At 42.6% G+C, this 27,247-nt stretch overlaps 1 protein-coding gene across 2 annotated transcripts in view; it reads left to right on the forward strand.

The window, feature by feature from the left end:
- GABBR2 (gamma-aminobutyric acid type B receptor subunit 2) overlaps positions 1–27,247 on the forward strand; it is a 300,773-nt gene that overhangs the window by 17,412 nt on the left and 256,114 nt on the right. For both annotated transcript variants that reach the window (XM_053397182.1, XM_053397183.1), the window contains exon 2: positions 24,201–24,338. In XM_053397182.1, the coding sequence (XP_053253157.1) occupies positions 24,201–24,338 (138 nt within the window). The remainder of the gene's footprint in view (positions 1–24,200; positions 24,339–27,247) is intronic.

The raw sequence follows: 27,247 nt of genomic DNA on the forward strand, positions 1-27,247 counted from the left end.
TACAAGAAATGTCTTGATGGCACTGGGACCAGCGGCATCAACACCCAACTCAACACGCTGTCCAAAAGTCACCTTCCTGCTCCACTTGCCCAAAAACACTCGGCCCCTCCCCCCCCACAACAAAGCTCTGGTGTGAGTCCCCTGGGCAAGGACAGGCACAGACTCATCAGGTCAAGAGGAGATAGGCATCAGGTATGAACAATGACCCTCACATATATGCAAATGACATTCCAGTTGCTAAGTCCCACCTACCCTACTCTGCCGTTGCCAAAGGATTTTCATATTGGAGCATATGAAGTTTATACTACAACTATGGGTGGTTGCTATGTATATACTGATGTAGACAGCAGAGTGTAAAATGTAGCTGGGTGTCCGTAAACACACAGTGGAGAGCCTCCAGTTGGTTTGGGAATCCCAGTGTGTGTTCCCCATGTCTGTTTTATTTTATTTTCCATTGGATTTGGAATCCTGTCTTTTCTCCATGCACCCAGTGCCAAAAAATTTCATCCTCACACCAAGCCTGTGAGATAAAGGTAAAGGGACCCCTGACCATTAGGTCCAGTCGTGACCAACTCTGGGGTTGCGGCGCTCATCTCGCTTTATTGGCCAAGGGAGCCAGCGTACAGCTTCCGGGTCATGTGGCGAGCATGACTAAGCCGCTTCTGGCAAACCAGAGCAGCGCACGGAAACGCCGTTTACCTTCCTGGCTGAGCGTTACCTATTTATCTACTTGCACTTCGATGTGCTTTCGAAATGCTAGGTTGGCAGGAGCAGGGACCGAGCAACGGGAGCTCACCCCGTCGCAGGGATTCGAACCGCCGACCTTCTGATTGGCAAGCCCTAGGCTCTGTGGTTTAACCCACAGCGCCACCTGCGTCCCTTAGCCTGTGAGGTAGTTCAGGCTAAAAGACAGTAACTGGTCCAAGTTCTCCCAGTGAAGTGTGCAAGTGAAGTTGGAACTTAGGTCTTCCAACATTTTGTCCACTGCACCACACTCAATGTTGTGCTTTGCTGATGTCTGTCACTGTGAATGCTGATGCATATGCAGCAAAAATACTTTCTATCTAAAATGTGAATTGGCCCTCACTGCCAAATGAAATCGCCATTAGAATTCAAAACCTTGGTTGTCATGGCTGATGTGAGAGAGCAGATGAGTAAGGGGTGGAGGCAATTCGCCAGTTTACTTTGCTGACATGTGCAAAGGCTTCTTTGAATGAAGCATGGATGGTGGCCTTTTTTTTGCTGTCACAATTGACCTCGTTTAAAGATGATGGTTCTGGACTCATTACGTGCACTTAAGCTTGCCAGTCTTGTGGAGTGGTGCCTTACAGTTATTAACTGTGTCATACTCTTCCCCCATTTTAATGTTATTTTTAACAGGAGGCTTATACAGAGCACGCATGGAAACCCTTGTTGGGAAGAAAAACAGTATATAAATTATAAATAAAACAAATCATCTGGTTCTTTGATTTCTAAAAACTGCTTAAGCAAGAATGTACAGTTCCACACTGGCAACAGTTCAGTGCAGCAACAGACCAAACATTAGCATTTAAAGTGTTTTCTTATACCCTGAACACGCTTCAAAAGCATTAATAAGCAAATGTTAACATTTTCTTGCTGTGAGGTAAATAGGTGCCATGACTAATTTTTCTGATTAAAAACCAGGGATTTTACTTACAGAGAAGTTAAATGTTCTGCTCTTTGAGAAACCCTATGTCAAATCCTCCGCCCACAGATTTGACCTGAACGCTTTGGAGCGAATGATAAAATTCCATCGGGTTTAATGGCGCAGAATCTGCTGGAGGTGTCATTCTCTGAATATTGAAGTAGGAAGAAAGCCAACTCTTAATTACAGGCCCCCCCCCCGAGAATATGATCAGGAAATGCTTTTGAAGTGTGTTCATGATGCAGGCTCATCTAAGGGCACTGGAAGATCCCTATTTTTTATTTTATTTTTGAGGAAGGGGCAAAGTCTATCAGCAGCACATATAAAAGGAAGCAGGAACATGCAGCTGGTAAGGTTAGTCAGCAGCTTGTGTTGACAGTTGCTGGACTGCCAATACTGGACTGTTTGTTTGGCCTCCTTTACCCTGTCCTCAGCCTTCATTTAGATCCTTTCCCAAGCCTGCTCCCCATCTGTCTAGTCTCAGTTGTCCCGGCCATATTCCTTCCTAAACCTGCCTGTCTTTCTGCTGACCAGCGCTGTTTCCTGCAGTTCATCTTGCCCCTGGCAGTCCATGGTTGTTGTATTCTCTTGTGCTGAGCTGCTACATATGATTATAGGGGACACAACTAAAATATCATGACACCACCACCACACACTTATATAAGGATTCACCATGAAATATATGCTTTGCTATCCTTAACATAGTCATTTCCAGCCTCTTTGGGCATGTGGGCACATTTTGAATTTTGAAGGAGTGCTAAGGGTGCCAGTCGCAAAATGCCTGCCATGAACACAAAGGAGCAAATTCATCTAAGTAGGTGTGCTAGCAGGAGCCTGTCCAGCTAGTGCAATGGGACTTCTCCCCTCTCTTCCCCTGTGCACTCCTATGCTATGGGGGATCTGGAGAACCCCCAGAACATCACACAGGGGGAGGAGAGGGGAGAACGTCCCGATAGTCAAACTGAAACATTTACGCAGATGGAAGAATGTGATTCTGATACATGCAAGTAAGAGCCTCTGATATCTTGTTTTGGGTGGAAGTCAGGACAGTGCCTGGGCATTAGCTCCTGGACAACAGGTGACATGCCTAATCCTCTTTGCAAACTTTTCAAATTTTTTCATTTACCACTTGGGGAGAGGATTCATTAACTCCCACGGACCTTTATTGTGTAGTAGCATTTGCAACGAAATGAAACAAAACGGGGAAAAACACACTTTTAGGGAGTACCTGATCTTAGACAGACCCACCACAGATAGATGCAACCTGGTTGATAGTGAGGGAAAGAAGCACAAACTACTGAGATTCCAAAGACCACCTGAAAATAAGACAGAAGCATGTGATTGTTGAGCGAAAACTCTCTGGTACCTTTGAACAGTGAGCTGAGAGATTTGCTTTCTATCCAGCAATATTTCTTTTGTACAAAATGTGGACTATTTCCCCATCAATTTTGCACTGATTATATGGAGCAGTTTCAAGAACTTTGAAGCATAACTGCTTCCACAGACAAGATGCCTATTTAGAAGACTATTTAAATAGTATTTAGGGCATTCCTTTGTTATCGGCGTTAACAGTTAATCTTATTTGTGGGGTGGCAGTTGTCGGAGGCATATTACTACCTTACTAGAATGTCAAAAGAAGCTTTTCAGGTGTCATGTTTATACCAAGCACATTTTTAAAAGGTTAGCATTTTCCAAGGAGCTTGTATGTTCCCCAGTATATATTTGCACAGGCTTAATTGGAACTGTTGTCTAATTTAAAAGGTGTGAAGTGTGGGGCATGTAATAAAAATTACGAAAAAATAGGGAGGACAAGGTAAGTAAGCACTAGTTTTATGTAGCAACGTAAGGGTGCAAAACTTGACGTCAGTAAAGACAGTAGGGGCTTCGTCAGTAAAGACAGTAGGGGCATCCAAAGGGGCAGGAGACAGTATAGAAGAAAAAGACAAGGAAAATTGTTTGCCCATCTGCAGGCGAGGGTCGGCGGGAACATGACATCCCACCTGGCCAACAAAATCTGCTAAAGCGCACTGCAAATCCATGCTAGTGGAAAAAACAGTTTCCCATTGTTCTAAGGGCATGGGCACAATAATTTGGCGGCAATCGATGCCAAAGAGGCTTTTGCATCGGCGGCGACCCTTGCTAATGAGCTGAGCAAGGAGATCCACTAAAGGAGTCACCGTGTTCTTTGGCGTGTGATGTAAATAAAGGTCAAGGTAAAGGTACCCCTGCCCGTACGGGCCAGTCTTGACAGACTCTAGGGTTGTGCGCTCATCTCACTCTATAGGCCGGGAGCCAGCGCTGTCTGCAGACACTTCCAGGTCACGTGATGTAAATACAGCCATTCAATTACGTGAACTTTTGATGGGCCTAACTGAATAAGGGCAGCAAAAGGTTGGACAGAATCTGTCATTATGACTACATCTGGCAAAACAAAAAAAATTTTTCCTTCCAGTAGCACCTTAAAGACCTACTAAGTTAGTTCTTGGTATGAGCTTTCGTGTGCATGCACACTTCTTCAGATACACAGTGTGCATGCACACGAAAGCTCATACCAAGAACTAACTTAGTTGGTCTTTAAGGTGCTACTGGAAGGAAAAAAATTTTTTGTTTTGACTATGGCAGACCAACACGGCTACCTTTCTGTAACTACATCTGGCAAAACATTAACAAGCGCTCGGTCAACCCAGTGGACACGCATAATTTCCTTTAACTGGGCAACAGTTTTCTGTTGAGAAGAGGTCAAAGTAATTTGCTCACCAGGAGATTGAAGGCTACCATATCCTGTTTCCATTGGGGGGGAGGTGGGGGGCCGTCAATAATATATCATCCATGTAATGATAAATTTGAAGGTGTGGATACTGAAGGCAGAAAGGCTGGAGGGCTTGATTCACATAATGTTGGCACATGGTGGGGGAATTCAACATTCCCTGCGGTAAAACTTCCCACTGATATCGTTCTGTGGGCTGGCTGTTATTTAACACAGGAACAGTAAAGGCAAAGAATTTGCGATCCTTTTCCCGTAAAGGAATGGAAAAAAAAGCAATCTTGCAAATCTATGATAGCCAATTGGTAGGAATGGGGGATTACATTTGGATTAGGCAGACCACACTGCAAGGGCCCCATGGGTTCAAGGATTTCATTAATTTTCCTTAAATCTTGGAGAAATCTCCATTTTCCACTTTTCTTTTTTATGACAAAGATGGGAGTATTATAGGGGCTAACAGAGGGCTCAATATGATCTGCCACTAATTGCTCATTAACCAATTGTTTTAAAGCAAGTAGCTTTTCCCCTGTTATGGGCCATTGTTCTACCCATACATGGGTAGCAGATTTCCAGGTAAGGGGAAATGCAAGCTTACTCATTAAATTGAATGGTAGTTGTTGCAGCAGGTCTCTGCCCCACAGATTGAGGTGGATTTTCAGCACACAGGGCTGGATATATGCAATGGTTTCAGAGCTATCAGGCAGAGAAACAGGCAGCCACTGTACGCTTTTAGAAGAGGTTTGAGGTCCACCCACACCCCAAACTGCAGAGGCAGACTCAAGGGGCCACGTGGGGTCCCAGCAAGTACTAGATATGACAGAAATGTCTGCGCCTGTGTCAATCAAGCCTTCCAGAACTTTGCCATTGATTTTGTAGAAGAAGTTTCTGTTCACCGATTCTCTGGATTACAGTTAATAGCTGTGGAGAGAGAGGAGAGAGCTGGTGCAAATTACTATCCATAATAGAAGCAGTAGGATGAGAAGGGAGCACTACCAAATGTGCCCAAGACTCACCCTTTTTTAACTGCATGGGCAGATGGCTCCAAAGTTGAACCATGATTGTGCCCACATAGGCAGGATCTAGGACTCCCGGAATAACCACGATTCCTTCTTTGGCTGCAGAGAATTTGGGTAAAATCAAGCCTGCGACCTTAGGAGGTAGTGGGCCTGCCAATTGGGTGGGCATGAGCATGATTTCACCAGGTAAAACAGCGTCTTTGGTTTCCTGATTAATTAAATCAATGGTGAAATCAGAAGGTGTTTCCTTAGGAAAATTTTCAATAGCGGAAACTGACGGCAAAGGGCTCTCTATTTCTGTTTTGCTCTCTATTTCTCGTGGCCCGAGAGTGGGGCCACCATGGAGTTTCCCGAACTCCGGCACTGATTTGCCCAATGATAGCCTTTACCACATTTTGGGCATTTTTTGGAAGGTTTAGCCTTATTGCCATCACCATTCCTATTTGCTCCTCCGCCAGGGGCTCTGCGTTGTTTGGCAAAATGACCTGGGCGCTTGCAGTTGAAGCAATTGCCTGTTGGCTTATTGCCAGCTTGGATGGCACCGGCAAGCAAGGACATCGCATGACTCTGGCTTCCAATTTCTGCACAAGTTTGAATCATATCGGCCATATTTAGGGCGATGTATAACTGACTGCAATGCCTTTTTGCAGTCGGTGTTTGCATTTTCAAAAGCCAATTTTTTCATCAATTCATTTTGGGCTGTAGTGTTATCAACCTGCCTAGTGACTGATTCTTTCAACCTATCTATAAATTGATGTTAGGGCTCCGAATGCTGTTGCTTAATATTAACAAAGGAGCTCAGTGGTTGCCCTGAGGCAGGGACTTTCCGAAAGGCACGTTGCACACAGTTCGCGGTGCGACTGAAGTGCAAAGGTGTCAGTGTCGCCTGGGCTGTTATATTATCATACGGACCAGCGCCATAAAGTTGACTGGCTGCATGCTGTGGATCAGCCAGGGCTGCTGCATTATGCTTAAGTAAGAGTGTATAGGATTATGGTCATAATTGCCTTGGCTTCCTGTTAACTTCCAAGGCCAATCTAATACTCTGCTTCTTACATTAGTGAGCATCTGCTCCCAAGTATTCTTCCTTATCAGCTCATCCTACAGAGGCTTGCTCCCTTTTCCTTTATTTTCTGGTCAGAATGTGAAGCAGAGTCTTTACAGTGGCAGCCCCTACCCATTGGATTTCCTTTTCCCGGGGAAGCATGGCTGGCCTTTCTCTGCTGTTTTCCTGTTTTTCTGACAGCCCCCTGCCCCCTGCCTTATTAAGGAATGCATTGTAGGGCTTGTGCTCTGAGCAGCGATATTTCCTCAGCATTTTTTATGGCTAGCTTTCAGGTGTTTTCATTATTTGTTCTTATGTGTATTTAATTGAAAATTGCTTTGTGTGCTTTAATAGAATGGAATAGCAATTAATAAGCTTTATAAATAGTTAATTAGCTGGATAGTGCTGCCAGTTGTGTTTTGCTCATTTATTAACATGTGACAAAATTGTGATGCCTGCTTGCTTTTTACCTTACCTTCTTTCTCTACTGAACTGAGCCCTGTGTTTGGGCTGTGCTACTTGAGGATGAAGGTGAGGGTTTACCTGATTGAATTCTTCTATACATAAAAGGGATTCCCTGCACATAGAAAACTACCATGTCAGGAAGAAGCCTAGCTTATTTTTATGTATTTGGATCCCTTCCATTTGGATCCCTTCCAGTCGGGATTCAGGCCTCATCATGGGACTGAAACTGCCTTGGTCGCACTGGTTGATGATCTCCGGCGGGCTAGGGACAAAGGTGAGAGCTGTTTCCTAGTTCTGCTGGATCTCTCAGCGGCGTTTGATACCATCGACCATAACATCCTTCTGGACCATCTTGAGGGGCTGGGAGCTGGGGGCACTGTCATACAGTGGTCCGCTCCTTCCTCCTGGGCCGTGTTCAGAAAGTGGTGGTGGGGGATGAGTGTTCAGACCCCTGGGCTCTCACTTGTGGGGTGCCTCAGAGTTCTGTCCTCTCCCCCATGCTTTTCAACATTTACATGCAGTCGCTGGGAGAGATCATCAGGAGGTTTGGGCTGGGTGTTCATCAGTATGCGGATGATACCCAGCTCTACCTCTCTTTTAAATCAGAACCAGTGAAGGCGGTGAAGGTCCTGTGTGAGTGTCTGGAGGCGGTTGGAGGATGGATGGCGGCTAACAGATTGAGGTTGAATCCTGACAAGACAGAAGTACTGTTTTTGGGGGACAGGAGGCGGGCAGGTGTGGAGGATTCCCTGGTCCTGAATGGGGTAACTGTGCCCCTGAAGGACCAGGTGCGCAGCCTGGGAGTCATTTTGGACTCACAGCTGTCCATGGAGGCACAGGTCAAATCTGTGTCCAGGGCAGCTGTTTACCAGCTCCATCTGGTACGTAGGCTGAGACCCTATCTGCCTGCGGACTGTCTCGCCAGAGTGGTGCATGCTCTGGTTATCTCCCGCTTGGACTACTGCAATGCACTCTACGTGGGGCTACCTTTGAAGGTGACTCGGAAACTACAACTAATCCAGAATGCGGCAGCTGGTCTGGTGACTGGGGGCGGCCGCCAAGACCATATAACACCGGTCTTGAAAGACCTACATTGGCTCCCAGTACGTTTCCGAGCACAATTCAAAGTGTTGGTGCTGACCTTTAAAGCCCTAAACGGCCTCGGTCCAGTATACCTGAAGGAGCGTCTCCACCCCCATCATTCTGCCCGGACGCTGAGGTCCAGCGCCGAGGGCCTTCTGGCGTTTCCCTCATTGCGAGAAGCAAAGCTACAGGGAACCAGGCAGAGGGCCTTCTCGGTAGTGGCGCCCGCCCTGTGGAACGCCCTTCCAGCAGATGTCAAAGCGATAAACAACTACCTGACATTCAGAAGACATCTTAAGGCAGCCCTGTTCAGGGAAGTTTTTAACGTGTGATATTTTACTGTATTTTTGGTTTCTATGGAAGCCGCCCAGAGTGGCTGGGGAGGCCCAGCCAGATGGGCGGGGTATAAATAATAAATTATTATTATAATATTATTATTATGTATAAAAAGGTAAAGGGACACCTGACCGTTAAGTCCAGTCATGGACAACTCTGGGGTTGCGGCGCTCATCTTGCTCTATAGGCCAAGGGAGCTGGCGTTTGTCTACAGACAGCTTCCGGGTCATGTGGCCAGCATGACTAAGCCGCTTCTGGCGAACCAGTGCAGTGCACGTAAATGCCGTTTACCTTCCCACCGGAGTGGTACCTATTTATCTACTTGCACTTTGACGTGCTTTCGAACGTATACAGATACATTATAACCTGCACATAGAAAACTAGACTGGGCTCTTCCCCCCCCCCAACATGCTAATTTTCTATGTGCCTGAATTATTCTTTTCTATCAAGGAGCATTCCATTCTGTGAGCCCCCACCTGCAATATGAAATGCTGCCAGTCAGCCATTGGTTGCACCACCTCATTAAAAACTAGGCTTTGGTTTCTTCAAGGCCACTGACTATGTTTTATAAGTTGATGCTTGCACTGCAGAGTAGCAAGGACACTTTTTTTTTTAATGGCCCTTCTTTGTTTTTAAGAATAGCCTGCATTGACACAGGCAGAAATTAAGCAAGAGGAAGTAGCTCTTCATAGCACCTCATTTGGTAGGAGAATTCCATCTATTTATGTGTGCCATGCTGCTAATAGCACAGGAGCAGGGCTATTTAAGGAGTTGGCAAGCCTTGGGAGCCGAGTTCCACCCCATATTTATCTTAGCCCATGGAAAGCTGCAGTTGTGTATGCTAGAGGGTCTTAGGATGGTTCTCAAAATGCCAAGACCGGCCTTGTCCTGGATGACACCTGCTTCTTTTTACACTGCTGGTACTGCTGATTACCCGTGGCCCTTAGTGGCAAGCGTGTGTGTACCAACTCTCAGTTCCACAGCTAAGGGTATTTTGCTCATGCTTTAGGTTCCCCAGACTTGATTCGTTTCCACTGATCTACAGCTGCTTTTACTAGATGATCACTAAGGAAGTGTGTGTGTGTTTTGGCTGTGTGTGTTTTCCATTCTTCGCAGTGAACTGCATGCAAACCCCAAACCCACAGCTGCTGTTGCCTAAAGACCTCCAGTCACCCGCCCCTACCTCATTGCTCTGAGTTGGCAATCCAAGCCAGGAGATACCCCTCAGAGATGTCAGAATCAGCCTTCAGCTCCTAATTCTCATAGTATACGTCCTGCACTAGCTGCATCAGGGCACAGAATCAGTTGTGTGTTTTTGTGTGTTTCTGTTTCTTTCGTTCACATTGTTTTTTAAAAATTAAGAAAACTCTTTTATTTCATCTTTTTCATCTACGTAGAGTGTGAAAGGCATAAAACTTAATCAGAATTGTTGAGGAAATAGCAAGCATCTTTGGTCTTAGCAATCAGTTATCGAATTAAATTGAGAATAAAGCAATTAGAAGCTTATTCAAATAGGTCATGGGGCAAATCAGTTTAAAGCCCGACTTTTCAGTGCAACGTTTTTCTGTTTTTCTGAACTGTGCATAAAAAGTAACTTGCCAGCTGGGTCTCTCCCCGCCCCCTCACTTCATCATTATTTGCATCACAAAATATATTTACAGTTAGGTTAGTACATTCTGACATTAAGTTCCCACTGTAAGTATGACAGAGGATTATTAGCTTAATGTGTTCTTGCCTGAACTGAGGAAGGAACAGAGTTGCAACGATAAAGTATCATTCATGGAGCAACCACATTTTGTGTGTGTGTGTGTGAAATAAATGTGTATATTCCTGCTAATTGTCAAAGGCCCATTTAAAGTTAGTTCAACACTGTGAAACAGGGAACTGTGGTTTTCATGTGGTCGTCTTTCCAGTGTCAGAGTGCTGCCCAAATATTGTTTTCTGAGGCATTTTTTCCTCGAATCAAAACAGGACGCACCATTCTTGTACCCGAAAAGTTCTTTCAGAGTGTGAAGAGGTAAGGATTGCTACCCACCCTCAAAGAAGCCTGCCTACTACTCCCTGTGTGTCCGCGCAATTTACTCTTTTGAACAAACCTACTGAATGGGATGCTGGAAAGACCATTGTATACCAGCAGTAAAGCAGGAGAGACTGAGCCTGCAGTCCTATGCACACTTGCCTGAAATTAAGCTCCATGCAACTCAATGGGGCTTGCTTCTGATTAGGCATGCATAGGATCGCACAGTAAATAGTCTAGTCACACAGTGGAAAGATATAGCATAATTAAGTAACTGAAAGAAGGCAAGTAAGTTAGTTCCACAGAGGTGCTCCAGGAAGCCTTTTCTATTGATGAATACCATGGGCTCATAATAGCTGCCTTTTATTTATTTTATTGACTTCTGGTGGTACCTTGGTTTACGAACAGCCCTGTTAATGAACTATTCGGTTTACAAACTCTACAAAACTGGAAGTAGTGTTCTGATTTGCGAACTTTACCTCGGTCTACAAATGGAAGCCAAATGGTGGAAGGGTACTGGCAGCAGGAGGCCTCATTGGGGAAAGAGTGCCTTGGTTTAAGAACAGATTTGGTTTAACAATGGACTTCAGGAACAGATTAAGTTCGTAAACCAAGGTACCACTGTACATGATAAACTTCTAGCAGGTAACTTAACCAACTTGCTATTGTTATAATATAGTACGTGGACCCAGTGCATAACCCTGCTACATTAACCCCACTTACCTGGGAGTAAGCATCATTGTATTCAATAGGGCCTACGTATCAGTAGACCTGGGTATGAACTGGTAAGACCCATTTAGTTCAATTGGGCTTTCTCCCAGTTAAGTGTGATTAGGCCTCGAGTCTTGAGGATAAACAGTCAAATCAGGGGTTGGGTGGCCATCTGTCAGGGTTTCTTCAGCTGTGATTCTTGCACTGTGTAGAGGGTTGGACTAGATGACACTTGGTGTCCCTTCCAACTGGGACCATCACATTTTACTGCTTTTTATCAAATGCTGGCCAGATTTGAATGTAATGAGTGATCTCAATGGGAAGTACTTCCAAGTAAACACTAAAAAGATTTCATTATTTCCCAAGCCTCTTCTAATGTCTCGTCTGTAAGTGCAAAATAAGGTCCCAGAACTTGTGTTTTGCAATTCTGTTAATGCAAAAGTATGCAAATAATCAAAGCAGGAAAAACACTTTGACAGAAATGGCTTAATGTAGTTATGTTGGAGTCACTTTGTGTAATTATGTTAACATTATATGATTTTCTACTGTTCCCTCCCAAAAGATTAGACTAAATTGAAGGTGTAGTTATGAAATCAAGTTGATGAAAAAACAGACCATCTCCTGTCTATTACTGACTCCTGTTTGAACTGAAAAGTACGTTGCTTCAAGAAATAAATATCACAGGCAGGGGTGGTTGGATACTATGCTCTGTAGAACAACCCTCACAGTAAAATTGGAGCTCAAGCAAGAATAAAAAGTCCAAGGCACTCAGGCAGGAAGCTGTTTTTAGCGTACAACCACCCTCTTCCCATATTGGATGTCTCTTTAATAACAATAATAATAGTAAGGTTTTTTTTATTTATACCCCGCATGGGTTGCCCCAGCCACTCTGGGTGGCTTCCGGCACATATAAAATCACAATAAAACATCAAACATCAATGGCAACAATCTGATCCAATATAAAAAAGTCACAATAACTTTAAAATAAACAACTTATACAAATAGAGCAATATTCAATAATCCATTGGAATCTAATAGTTAAACAGTAAAATTAAAACATCAGCAAATAATAATTAAACAGTTTGCACTTTTCAACCACAAGAATTACCAGTCTATAATTGATAAAAATAACAACAAACCACAATGCATAAAATACCACAACACATGCAAAACCATATAAAAAGGATCAAACTGAGAAACAAGGACACACAAATATCTATCTATCTATCATCTATCTATCTATCTATCTATCTATCTATCATCTATCCACCCACCCACCCCCTGAACTCCTCTGTTCCCAGCTGCTTCTGCTGCTCTTAATGTCTTGGTCTGGGAAAGGCTTTCAGGGCTGGAGGGTGGGGCACAGCAGGTGAAAACAACATTGCCTGATGAAGAACAGAAAGTCTCTCTCTCGCCTCACCTTTGAAAAGGACGACTTCCTGGCAATGGCATCATAGCCAAAGCACCAAAGGCAAGGGTGATCCTTTTCAAAAGCGAGAAGACAGGTAAAATGCTTTCTTTTTCCTCTCTATCTCAGCCTGGAGGTAGGAGAGTCTCCTCCAAGCCCAGCCCATATTTTATCCCCTTCCTATGTCTTTTGAGATATATATGGCCTCATTCTTTGTTCAGCAGCAACAAGCTTTAAGAACACTTGCTTGAGAGTTTGTTCCATTTAATTTATTGTGCCCTTTAGTACTCCACAAGTTTGTAAAGTAGTGAGATAGAAAAAGGGATTTAATGCATAATATTGTTTCCGTTCAGCATAAAGTAGCCCCAAAACTTAAGTTATTTCTTAGAGAGAAGGCCAAGTAATTGATGAGCATTTGGTATTGATCTCATTAGATGTTGTTTCTCTCTATCAAGATTCCCCATGATCACCTCATTCTGAGTTGCAGCATTATGTGGGTTTACATGAAAATCCATTTTCACCCACTCATTTGTTTTGTACTGATGTTTCACATAATTTTGAAAAAATACTTGCTTTAGTAATCAGTTTTAAGAGAGCTGCTATAGACAGCCTCTTTGTTCCTAATTTGGCCAATATGTTATTACTGTTTTGGAGGAGCATTTTAAATGTCTATAATTTATTTTATGATGACGTTATCCTATGTTTTAATTATAATTGATGATATTTTTCTGGCATTTGGGAATATTGAAAACTTACCAATATTTCTCCCCTGAGATTAATCCTGTACATTACCATGTTAAATTTCCTTCTTACTCTGCTTCTGTTTCTATTTTCTATGCCTTCTGGGACAGCATAGTGCTGTGTACATTTAAATCATACATATTAATCAGTTTTTGTTGAGTGTGCTAGTAGGAATACCATTTTACATTCTACAAATCACAATCAAATGCATTTTAAATGGAAGATGCCTGTAAGAAAATTTCTATGATTAAAGCTCAGTTCCACTGATCCCTCAGATAACAATGTACAAGACAGACATTTTTCTGAATCTTTATATCAGAGGAGCAAACTGGACCATATCACATGGTGAGCATTGACCTGTGCCAATTATACTATCAGAATGAATTTGCTTTAGGTTAGGGTCCCTAATTCCAAGTATTGTATCCAGTGTAAATTAAAAGGTAAAGGGACCCCTGACTGTTAGGTCCAGTCGTGGCTGACTCTGGGGTTGTGGCGCTCATCTCGCATTATTGGCCGAAGGAGCCAGCATACAGCTTCTGGGTCATGTGGCCAGCATGACCAAGCTGTTTCTGGTGAACCAGAGCAGCGCACGGAAATGCCGTTTACCTTCCCGCCGGAGTGGTACCTATTTATCTACTTGCACTTTTGATGTGCTTTCGAACTGCTAGGTTGGTAGGAGCAGGGACCGTGCAACGGGAGCTCAACCCGTTGTGGGGATTCGAACTGCCGACCTTCTGATCGGCAAGTCCGCAGCGGCCACCCGAGTCCCCCAGTGTAAATTATTATGAACTAAATACCAGCAGGATGCGTTCCAGGTTGTTCTGTGCCACCTCGATAAGAGTCTGTGATGCCTGAAAAAAACGTATGCATTAAGATTCCAAACCTAAATGGACTGTTGCTATTTCTAACCATTTTAGATGCGAAGGGGGTAGTTCTTTGTTTTGTGTTTGGTTGCTTTCCTCCACATACCACGTCAGCTCCAGCCAGTGGTTCCAACTTTTGGCTTCTCTTAGGCTCCTCAAGCCTAGATATCCTTTGCCTGGCTCAAACTTCCAGCACAGCTGTTGCTTCTGCCCTCTTTTCAACACACTGGCTGGTTTCTTTTGGTTGTTCCACCCTCTGGCCTTGATTTTGGATTGAGGCTGCCCTTTTATTTCCAGTTGGGCTCTCTGCAGATAGTCACTTAAACTTTGGGTGGACTTCTTCATCCTTATCAGACCACTGTTCTGGTCTAGTGGGGTGAAGTAGAATGTCCGCTGACGTGGCCGATCAGATCCCACCAGTTCTGAATCTCCTGTGTCTGTATATAAATAAAGTACCTTGCTCCCAGCTCTGCTCTTCTTTGGAAATAATGCAGTTTGACAGTTAGCCATTCATTCAGCCACCTGCCAGTCTCTTGTTGATATTTTGTATATAAAAGACAAACGGTTTATATGTGGTTAACTCATGACATTCAATAGTATGAATTCCTTTATACATTCCTTTAAAATGAAATTTACCTCAAAAAATTTAATAACAAAATGTATCCCCCACAGGGAAAGGGATGCAACGTAATAGGGATGCAACTGTAGTGCAACAGTTCTTGGATTATGGTCATATTCTAGGAGATTTTTGGGGGTTTTATTTTTTGGGTGGATTAAGCATCACAAATTCCAGTCAGTCAAGATGAAAATTGCACACACATCCTGGCTTTACATACTGAGCAGCATTCATATCTTACGGATTAAATGAAATATGTTGGTTCTTGTGGTTTTCTTCACTGTTCAATATGTGAAGGAAAAAAATATAGTGGTACCTCGGGTTACATACGCTTCTGGTTACATACGCTTCAGGTTACAGACTCCGCTAACCCATAAATAGTGCTTCAGGTTAAGAACTTTGCTTCAGGATGAGAACAGAAATCGGGCTCTGGCGGCGCGGCAGCTGCAGGAGGCCCCATTAGCTATAGTGGTGCTTCAGGTTAAGAACAGTTTCAGGTTAAGTACCACTGTATGAGCTTTGTCAGAATTAGAATTCATCTTAAAAAGGTAAAGGTAAAGGTACCCCTGCCCGTACGGGCCAGTCTTGACAGACTCTAGGGTTGTGCGCCCATCTCACTCAAGAGGCCGGGGGCCAGCGCTGTCCGGAGACACTTCCGGGTCACGTGGCCAGCGTGACGAAGCTGCTCTGGCGAGCCTGCACCAGCGCAGCACACGGAACGCCATTTACCTTCCCGCTATAAAGCGGTCCCTATTTATCTACTTGCACCCAGGGGTGCTTTCGAACTGCTAGGTTGGCAGGCGCTGGGACCGAGCAACGGGAGCGCACCCCGCCGCGGGGATTCGAACCGCCGACCTTTCGATCGGCAAGCCCTAGGCGCTGAGGCTTTTACCCACAGCGCCACCCGCGTCCCTCTAGAATTCATCTTAGGGTGAGGATATAAATGAATTGGGGAAGATCTGTGTTTTTGGGGGGGCGTTGGTTGTTGTATTTAGAATGTGCTGTAGGACTATAATGGTGGAGGTTAAAAGCCCCCCCCCCATGGCATTTAAAAAATCGAAAACACACTCACTCACTGAAACATAAATTGGCAACAGTCAATTAGTAGCTTCTAAATGGGGACTTTCTCCAAAAGAAAAACTTAGCAAGAAGCGATACATATAAACATTGCTTCTAAATGGGGACTTTCTCCAAAAGAAAAACTTAGCAAGAAGCGATACATATAAACATTGGTAGAATAGACCAACTATGTTCATATTGGCTATACCCTATTTGAGAATGTTTAAAACAACAACAACTTGGGGCCTTTTGTAGGGTACTAAGGCATAATGTGAATCGTACTGAAATTTACTTGCTGCAGGACTATAATGGCCGCTTACCCAGTATAAGGTTGGGCTGTGGTTGCGGCCCGTCACGCCAGACCCCCTCCCTCACAGAAGAAAGGCCTCTTCATTTTGTGGCCAGTGACTGGGGATTTCCCACAACCAGCTGCAAAGGTGGGCGGGATAACCTGCCAAGCCAGAGATTCACCATCCACCAATCGGGAGGCTGCTAGGCCTCCCTATTTAGGCTGGCGATGCGTATGCTTGGGATGGTTGTAAAGTTTTGATGCTTTTTACAGTGGCTTTATTCATTCATGCTTTGATCTCTCCTTGATTATGTTCTCACAGTGTCCACCCGATTGTACAATATTAGCTAAGTTGCAGAATAGACAAGGTGTTTTGGAGTTGTTGTTGGTTTAGTGTGAAAACATAGATTTTGTAGGGCCACTGGGTTGTGGGTTGGCCGTTTGACCAACCCTGCTTTGAGGACTTAATTCAGAGCCTCTGGTTTGGGCCATCTCCACCAATGATTTGTACATATTAGAACACTTCTATGGCAAAACCCCACAGGCAGACTATATTTGTTCACTTCAGTAGCTTCTAGATCAGATTTCTTATGTTTATGGTGTCTCTCGTTGACAATTAAATAGTTATTGTCACTAAAATAAGTAACGGAACAAGAAGACACTTATTTGCTTTCAACAATCCTTATCAAGATCCACTATTCACAGAGGCCAAATATTTTCCTTTTGAGGGCTCCCGGCGCTCAGTGATAGCAATCAGTAGTCCCATTATCATTACTGTGAGACTGAAGGTAGAAATTGAAATTTAGAATTAGGTTTGGGGAAAAAAGAAAGTGTTGAGCTGGGAGTTGTAGAAATCCAGGGAAGAACAATATCTAAATGAGAAACAGATATTCCTATTTTTCATTTAAGCAATTAATCTGCAAAGCTAAGAAACAGCACAGATATCAAGGTGCAGAGGCAGACTTTTAAGGCTTGCATTTAACAGTGATTGGCAGCCCTTAGGTATGTCCTCTGTCTTATGTCCTGAAAGTTTATGGGACAGCAAGGGGCCTTGGTGAAATGATAAGAGCTGTGGATTCTTGCTCTTTGTTTTTGAGAAATATGTCCCCACCCCACCCCAATTTGCCTCTGGCAGAGAGGCATTGTTTTATGACTTAAATAATAATGAGGCCATATCTAAGTAAGTATCTTTGCAGGGGAGCCCCATTATATTACAGTCATACCTTGGGTTGAAGTAGCTTCGGGATGAATATTTTCGGGTTGCACTCTGTGGTGACCCGGAAGTAACGGAGTGTGTTACTTCCGGGTTTCGCCGCTCATGCATCTCGCAGACGCTCAAAATGACATCATTCGCAGAAGCGGTGAAAGCCGGCACGCGCAGTCGCACCTTATGTTTACTTCAGGATGCGAATGGGGCTCCGGAACGGATCCCATTCGTATCCAGAGGTACCACTGTATTGGGTTCCACTGCCAACAATTTCTTGCTACAGTCTGGAACAGCACATCAGCAGAACTGTATTCTAAACTGTAATGTGACCTCATGTCCAGGAACTAGGCTGCTTCTGGAGTGGACATAGCTAGGAATGTTGTATTGGAAGAAGGAAGAGTAGTTCCTGTCCTGTTTTGGAGTAAATGAATTGTCATATGGCCAGTGCAGATTTAACATGGTTCATCTTAAAACCACAGGTAAAGGGACTGGGAACAAGCATGGTGAACTCAACGATTTTCCCAGTTTGTCTCCTGTCTTTCATGTATCATCCCCTCCCTCCAGCCTCAGGTTTATGTTAGCTTTGACATCAAGCTTGGTAAATGCTAACCAGGGTTACTTTGAAAGTAAGACTTGATGCTGGTTAAAACATAGTTAAGAGTGAAGTCTACATAGTACTAACCAAGGGTTGACACACCCCTCTTAATCCTAGTTGTGCCAGCATAGTTAAGAATGAACACTACACAGCACTCATTTTACTGTTGACACAATCCTCTTAAATGCGGCTAAGGCTGGTGGCATAATTTCTTTAGGATGGGGCAGGTGAATGGAGCCTGCAATCCTCCCTAGTATTTCTGATTCCTTAACCATGGTTAAGGAATTATTTATGTTGCATCTGCACCAGTCTATGGAAGTATGAGGAGTTGAGGGACTTGTTTCCCCCCACTTTAGTTGTCTTGTCAGGGAGAAATACTGCTGTGCTGATGTAGAGACCACCCCTAAGGTGTTGGTAAAGATAGTTGAAGCACTGGCTTAATTAAGAATGGTAAGATGCAAATATGTGTTAATTTACTTCAAACACTTTCACAAGAGATACAGGGAAAACACTTTTCCCTTGCTAATGTGTCTGCTTTGAACTTGTTAATATGGTTGTCACAGTATCTAATGTGGGAAATAGCACTGTTTTAAATTCAAAGAGAAGTCCCTACTTATTTGCCTATTTAATCTGAATAATCTGACATATTCACGTTGTCCTCTTTTCTGTGAATGGATATGGCTTAAGCAAGAGCATTAGTGTAATTGCTGAATATGAAACATCTGATCTCCCTGGCCAGCTGGCCTCTCCTGAGGTAAATGGTCTGTGGGGGGTGGGGTGGGGAGAGAGAGACAGAGACAAATCTGAACATATTATTTTGTGAATCACAACAATGTGGTTCCTTTTGACATCGCAGGTTGTAATTAGGCTGGCCTGAAAAAGAGGACAGGATTCCTGCACATTTAATAGTTGTACAGAAGAATTTCAGCAGTTATAGCTTGACATGCTAGCTGCACTTTCTGAAATCCCCTCATCTGCACAGATGTTAAAGGCGCAAGAATCCTGTCCTCTTGCGCCAGGACAACCTAAAACTAATGGAGATTGGACTACTAAAGTGAGATGACTGATTTAATTAAGCACATTAAATTAATTTTTTTATTACTTGTTCACTATATTACCAAATAATATAGAGTGGTAAGGAATATTTTGAATGAGCTGGAAGATGATGCTTGGTTTATTTGATACTTGTTTTGGGCTCTGGTTAAGGAGAGAGTCACCTCTTTAACCTTCCATGACCTGTGTGCCTGTGGTGGGTGAAAAGTGAGCAGAACACTAGGTGTGTCTCTTACATTTGTAGACTACATTCCAGCCGTGCTAAAGCCAGCTGTTTCTTCTACATCACCTGCTCTCCATCCTCCATATTTGTTGTTGTTTAGTCGTTTAGTCCTGTCTGACTCTTCATGACCCCATGGACCAGAGCACGCCAGGCACTCCTGTCTTCCACTGCCTCCCACAGTTCGGTCAAACTCATGCTGGTAGCTTCGAGAACACTGTCCAACCATCTTGTCCTCTGCTGGCCCCTTCTCCTTGTGCCCTCAAGCTTTCCCAACATCAGGGTCTTTTCCAGGGAATCCTCCATATTAAGTAGCCATATTAAGAAAACCACCCCACTATTGTGCTGTAGAGACTGCCATAGTATATCTGCGTGTGGTGGATGTCTTGTGCATATAAAGCCCTTGTGTTGGAGGATATTTACAGGAATAAGCTATATTACAGGTCAACATGTGGAATGTACCCCAAGTTTGGGTTTTTAAAGAAGGAAAATTTTTACCTTTGTTATAAAGAATTGATTGCTTTTATTTTAGTAGCAGCACGCCTACCAATGGCACAGAGGTAAATGGTCTGTGGGGGGTGGGGTGGGGAGAGAGAGACAGAGACAAATCTGAACATATTATTTTGTGAATCACAACTTGGAAGGGGTTGGAGCATGTGTGGTCCATCGCTGTATCACAAAATTAAAAAAGAGATTGCATGCATTTTGTTTTGTTGAAATAGATTATTTTGTTGAAATAGAGCATCCTTTTATAAAATACTGATAACCCTGAAGAATGGCAACCACCTGATTTGATTATTTTCTTTATTTCTGCTTTACAAAAATCTTATTAATTTCCATTACATTCCGGTCATCATAATAATCCCATATACAACAACTGCTATATTAATATCTTTTGTTTGTGTTGACACATTAAAACCACAAGTGAGGAACTCCAGCTATATCCTTGTTCCTGTGTGTGGCCATTAATTCTGTCGGTGGTGTTTTTCCCCGTCCTTGTAAGATGTTATGTTTTTCTTTTCCCCGGTTGTTGTTGTTAATCTGTCATTCCTTGGGCAGAGCTGATATCCCATTTAATTTTGAACTTTGGCAAACTTGAACAGACCCGACCCTTCCTGGAGTGGGGAGGTGTAAGTTGGGATTTTGTTTTTGTATCCTTTTTCCTTTTTTTGTGTAATTGTTGTTATATATCGAAAATAAAAAAGGAGGGGTTTGGCCTGTGGAGAGGCATGGCCTAGGGTAGGGGTCAGCAACCATTTTCAGTCCACTGACCCTCAGACCATGTGGTGGGCTGGACTATATTTTTTGGGGGGGAAATGAATGAATTCCTATGCCCCACAAATAACCCAGAGATGCATTTTAAATAAAAGGACACATTCTACTCATGTAAAAACACACTGATTCCTGGAACGTCCGCAAGCTGGATTGAGAAGGTGATTGGGCCGCATCCGGCCCCCAGGCCTTAGGTTGCCTACCCCTGGCCTAGGGAGACTCATAGAATCATAGAGTTGGAAGAGACCACAAGGGCCATCGAGTCCAACCCCCTGCCAAGCAGGAAACACCATCAGAGCACTCCTGACATATGGTTGTCAAGCCTCTGCTTAAAGACCTCCAAAGAAGGAGACTCCACCACACTCCTTGGCAGCAAATTCCACTGTCGAACAGCTCTTACTGTCGGGAAGTTCTTCCTAATGTTTAGGTGGAATCTTCTTTCTTGTACTTTGGATCCATTGCTCCGTGTCCGCTTCTCTGGAGCAGCAGAAAATAACCTTTCTCCCTCCTCTATGTGACATCCTTTTATATATTTGAACATGGCTATCATATCACCCCTTAGCCTCCTCTTCTCCAGGCTAAACATGCCCAGCTCCCTTAGCCGTTCCTCATAAGGCATCGTTTCCAGGCCTTTGACCATTTTGGTTGCCCTCCTCTGGACACGTTCCAGTTTCTCAGTGTCTTTCTTGAACTCCCAAAGTCTGGATGGAGAGGCCTGGATTATGCTGCTAATATGGTGAAGCAGAATGCAGACTTTGGATACAGAAGACCCCAGGTTCATTCCTGAGCATTTACCGTTGAAAGGGTTGCAGGTAACCAAGCTTTGGACAACCTCCACATGCGAGACCTCCAAAGAGCTGCACAGAGCTGACAATATTGGATATGTGATGGGGCATAGATGCTTCATATATTGAATATTCATAAGAGTGTATGTCTCAGTTTATTACATATATATCCTATCCTTTCACCCAGGACCAAAGGCAGGGGTCGCCAACATGGTGCCTGTGGACATCATGGTGCCCTGGAGATCTTTCCCTGGTGATGAGGGTGGTGCGCAATACATAGTGCCGGTCAAAAGCTAAACTAAAACTAAATTGTCAGAAAACATTTTATTTTTTTTAAAAGATATTTATTAAAGTTTTCAATTTTTATGCAAAGAAAAAACAAACAAAAAAATTAAAAAGACATATAGTTCATAATACTTAATTTTCAATAACACATTTCTCTGACCTCCTCATACCTCCCCTTCTTGTATTCCAATTCAAATTATTTGTTCAGCAAATCCTTAACTCAAAGCATTACAGCTTATAAAAACACCTTATTTTCTATCCAACATCTTAAGTTATTATAACCTTAAATTTTTACTTATAAAGAACCATTTTTTTGGTATTCCTTTATACCATTACAGCTAGAAACCACTCAATTTCAATCCAGCATCTTTCAACATTCCTTAATTTTACAATATTTCTGTAAGTAGTCCTTAAATTTTTTCCAATCTTCTTCTGCCGACTCTTCTCCCTGGTCACGGATTCTGCCAGTCATTTCTGCCAATCCCATACAGTCAATCAGTTTCATCTGCCATTCTTCCATAAATTGTCAGAAAACATTAAAGCATGCAGCTGAAAGCATGAAACAGTTTAGTGCACTGTTTCAGTAACATACTGTGATAAGTGGGGCTTTCTTTCATGGAAGTGTATCCAGAATTGCAAATTCTGCAACAAATTTTGGAAACAGTATGGAAACACTTGTTTACAAACTTCTTCACATACACTTTGAAAATGTAATACAGTCATACCTCTTGTTACGTTCGGTTCAGGTTATGTCTTTTCAGGTTGCGTCCTGCGGCGACATGGAAGTAACAGGTTACTTCTGGGTTTTGCCGCTCGCGCATGCGCAGATGCATAGGATGATGTCACGCACATGTGCAGAAGCGGCGAATCGCGGCACGCACAGACGCGGGTTGTGTTCTGCTCATGATGCGAACGGGGCTCCAGAACAGATCTCGTTTGCAACCAGAGGTACCACTGTACAGTGGTATCTTGGTTTGCATACTTCTTGGTTTGCATACATTTTGGATTACAAACATGTCAAACCCGGAAGTGCGTGTCCCGGTCTGCAACCTTTTTTTGGATTACAACCCGTTTTTTTTGGATTACGAACAATTTTTTTTTTGAGGCGCCATTGGCGAAAGCACACCTTGGGTTACAACCTGTTTTGGTTTACAAACGGACCTCTGGAACAGCTTATGGTTGTAAACCAAGGTACCACTGTTTTCCATCCCCTTGTGTTTATGCAACATCGAGCTACATGGATGCGAGCATTGCTATGACTATAACTGTTTTAGGTTGTGTATTTTTAATTTTTTGTTCCATGTGGGGCTATTCCACACTTTACAGATTTATTGCTGAGCCGACAAACAAAAGAGAACTGCAGCCAGTCTTAGCTCTCTGATATATGTGCATGAATGAGTCACATTGTTTTCCAGCACTTGTTGATCATCTTTATGTTTTTAGTGTGTGGTTAAATCTCTGGAATATGATTCAGGAGAAGCAATGTGTGAAGAAACTCATATATTGGTAGCACGGAACATGAAGTAGTGGCTCTTGCAGTCATTAAAGCATGGTTGGATAATCCTTCTGCATTAAGTGCATTTTTCAATGAGTGGCTGCACCAGATCTGTCAGCTTCTGACACTGTCAGGTGGATATAAATTGTCCTGAGCTCATATCAGAACCAGAATAATGGTGCTTAACTTTGTCAATGCTGAAATTAGTGCAGTCTGCACTGTAAAGGAGTACAGTCTTTTTGGAATCCTATTTGCACCTGGCCTAAAGAAAGTTTTCTGTATTCTGTTAAAATGATGACATTTTAAATTTTCAGCGAGCTACCTGCAGCTTCCTAACTTCAAGATCTTTTGCCTGAGATGTAGCTCAGCTGTAACGTTTGGGTTAAGGGTTTTGAGGGCAGAGGGTTGCGCTTTTCTTCTCCTTGTTTGGGCTATGGACGAAGGTAAAGTCTGTGCAGGAAGGAGTTGTGGCCATATTGGTGATGGCTCCCGTGTCTCTGTCCACTTGCAGTTTGGTCATTCTTCTCCGTTGATGGTGAGATGATGCCCCAAAGGCGCCTGGGGCATTATTTTGCATTTTATGCCCAAACACCTCACCCAGCTACAGATATGACATAAGAACTGTTACAGCAAAAGTCTGAAGAGAGTGTCCTTCAGCCTGAAGCAACATTGAAATGCTATGGAAACCAGCAGTGGAGGAAAACTTGGGGGGCTGGATGTGGCTTATTTTGATGGATTCTGGTTACACAATTAAATTGATCGTATAGAACTTGGCTTTTTACGTGCCTATTCTCTGCCTGTTCCTTTGTTTAATTTATTTACTCATCAAATTCCTATGACACCCTTAATCCGAGGATCGCAGGGTAGTTTACAATACAAAAATGCATAACTAGTAACAAAAAAATGCGAAACTAGTAACAAATAAAAACAGTACCCCCCAAGGTATGATGTGGTAGTGAAATGGGCAGTGTTGACCTTTAGTTGTGAAGTTGAGATTTCAGTTTTAGTACGTGGAAGGGCAAGCTACTGCCATTTGCATCAGTAGCTTTCAAAGTGACCAATAGGAACACTTTAAAGTTTGTTGTTTGTTGAGTATTGTGCTGCATCTTTGTGGTTTGTTATGCTAAATACTTAACTTTGATCAAATATTAATGTTGCCAATACTAAATTGCATTTAGTGATTAAGCTATTTTTGTTTCTCCCCTTCAGTGTGACAATGCAAAGGGACTTAAAGCCTTCTACGATGCAATAAAATATGGACCTACACACCTAATGGTTTTTGGTGGAGTATGTACAACCGTAACATCCATCATTGCTGAATCCCTAATAGGATGGAATTTGGTACAGGTAAGAACAACACCTTATAGATATGTTGATTGATACCTTTAAAATGTTAGGTTGCTCTTTGGAAAACTATGTAGATATTTTTATTATTAATAGTTCTGCACTGGGTTGAGCAGTCTTTAGGCTTGTATGAGCTGCTTTTCATGAGAACCTAAAGGTCTACTGACAGGAAACAGTGACTGGGATGGAGTCAGAATCTAAATGGTGGCTCAAGGAACCAGTTGCCTACAGGTTACTATGAACCATATACTGAAATGGCCCGCATCTAAAAGTACAAATGTACATCTATTACAGATCAAGAATTCTAGCATCAACCTCCAAACTCCCAAACTGGTCAGCAGAGAGGGACAAAAGCAACTATAGGTAGTGGGCACTAAAGCAGAGAGATAAGCACAATGGCAGTCATTTAATATACGGCATTTTTTGTATATTTCACTGGGCAAGTGAATATGCATAGGCTTGCTTATCACATCACATCAGTAAGAAAACCAGACGAATGGCCTGATCCTATGCATGCTTGCTCAGAAGACTTCAAAGGCACCTACTCCAATTGTGCACATAATGGAACCTTAGAAGTTAAAAGTAGGCTGGGGGAACGAAGGACTTTTACAGTGGGGCTTCTACTAAAAGTTCAGTAATGCAAAATGCCTATCAAACTATGGGACTCGCTTAGTTGCTGACTCAAAATGCACGGAAATAATAATTAAGGCACCTTCACAACAGGTAAGCTATCAGTTTTCAGCTTGTAGCCCAAGACACCCTGGACTATTTTAATAAATTCTGAAAAGGGGACTTCTTTGTGTGTGTATGTTTTTAAACCCACAACATGAAGACTACGTCATAATGTTGCCTATCACTCCCCAGTGGCGGAGTATAAGGAAACGCCACATGCAGCGTACCACCGAGGGGAGCAGGGTACCGAGGGAGCCCCCTGCCGCTCGCCTTGCAAGATGGCACAGAGGGTGCACTCATGCGCCGCAGTCCAGGAGAGTGGGCGGCAGCCTTGCTACCCACCCTCCTCTCTCTGACGGAGCTGCAGGGCTGGGCATGAAGAAGCAGAATTTTTAAATTTATTTTTTGTCTTTTGGAATCTCAGTACCTACAATCCCTAGAAGAAAAGGTTGTTTTTTTTATTAACAATTATCTTAAACATTTTCTTCAGTTCGTTATAAATCATTTCCCAGAAAACCTTTACAAGACCACCACATATGGTAAAAAATAACTTCTTTTTCTTTATATTGCCATCATGCGTTTGATTTTGATTTATACATTTTTTGCCAATTTGCTAGGAGCTAAATACCATCTACACATCATTATCATCTGTTATTTGATTATTGATGTAAACTTCCAAAATGTATTCTTGATAGTTAAGTTTTTACCTCTATTTTCAGTATATTTTATTTTATTCTATTGCTATGGCTAGTGGCTTAAGCAAATAAAGATTCTACATCATTATCATGTAGTTTTCTTTTAGTGTAAACTTCAGATCTACATTCCATAACTTCTCCCATGTAGCCATATCAATATTATGACATATATCTCTAGCCCAGTGAATCATGACCAATTTCACCTGCTCGTCTTTTGTCTCCTATTCTAATAATAGTTTGTACATTTTGGATTTTTTTTTATCATTATTCCTTAGTAACTCTCTTTCAATTTGCGAGGTTTGATTAAAAAAACAAATCCTTTTATCCACCTTGAAAGCGTCATTGAGGTGAAAATATTGTAAACAATCAATTACTTGTCAATCTAATTCTTCAAACCTCTTTAATGCTATTTCCCAGTACTTTTCTGTTGATAAATCCCTGTATGTCGCCCAGTCCCCCCACCCCCCACATTCCCATTTTTCATTGATATCGCTTCGAGTGGGGAAAGCCACCATGGTGTATTTCTTTCTAACAAATTTTTGTTTTTCTCCCATACCTTGTACAAATTTCTCTTAGTAGTATGATTTGTAAAACTTTTGTGTATCTTAGCTTTTAAAAGTCCTTCTAAAATCAAAACCTGTGTATTATTCAATGTCAACCATTCCTTTAACCAGCAAAGACAGGATGCCTCATAATATAATCTTAAGTCTGGCAGGGAGAAGCCACCTCTTTCCTTCAAATCCACTAGTAATTTATATTTTATTCCTGGTTTCTTTCCCTGCCAGATAAATCTCATAGTATCTCTTTGCCATTCCTTGAAACATCCTGTGTTGCCGATCATTGGACTTCTTTGAAATAAAAATAACATTTTTGGTAGCGCATTCATCTTTATGGCTGATATTCTTCCCAAATTCATCCTTCCCCAACTTGGAAGTGTTGGAAGTGTTTCTCTGAATCTCTTTCCATACTTTTTCATTATTGTCCTTAAAAGCATTAATATGCTTGGGCTTTATCCACACTCCTAAATATTTGACCTTTGTCTAATTGTGTGGTCTTTTCCTATCCTGAGGAAAGATTTGGAACTCAGAAGGGCATATTTTAAAGGTCTAACAGCCCATATTTCCATGCTTTCCTTTGCTGAATATTTTGTGATTTTAAATCTGTGCTGGGAGGTTCTGTCACCAAAGAGTATTTGCCCCTAATTGGATCTTAACCATTTTTAATAATAATTTTATTATTTGTACCCTGCCCATCTGATTGGGTTGCCCCAGCTACTCTGGGCAGCTTCCAGCATATAAAAATATATAATAAGAAACATTTTTTAAAAATCCTTATACAGGGTTGCCAATAATAATAATTCCATGGCATCCAGGGAATTTTCCTTTCTATACACAGTACCTGTTTTTTCCTTGAACCAACAGTTACCTCTGCTATCACTGCCATTTGGCATTGCTAAACAGAAGCCTTCTTATAACTATGGCCAGTTTGTATCTTGTGGAAAATGGAGGTGCATTAAAATGCCCGTGTCCTAGATATTCACAATTC

The sequence above is a fragment of the Podarcis raffonei genome, chromosome 7, assembly GCF_027172205.1.
Source record: "Podarcis raffonei isolate rPodRaf1 chromosome 7, rPodRaf1.pri, whole genome shotgun sequence".
Classification (NCBI taxonomy): Eukaryota; Metazoa; Chordata; class Lepidosauria; order Squamata; family Lacertidae; genus Podarcis; species Podarcis raffonei.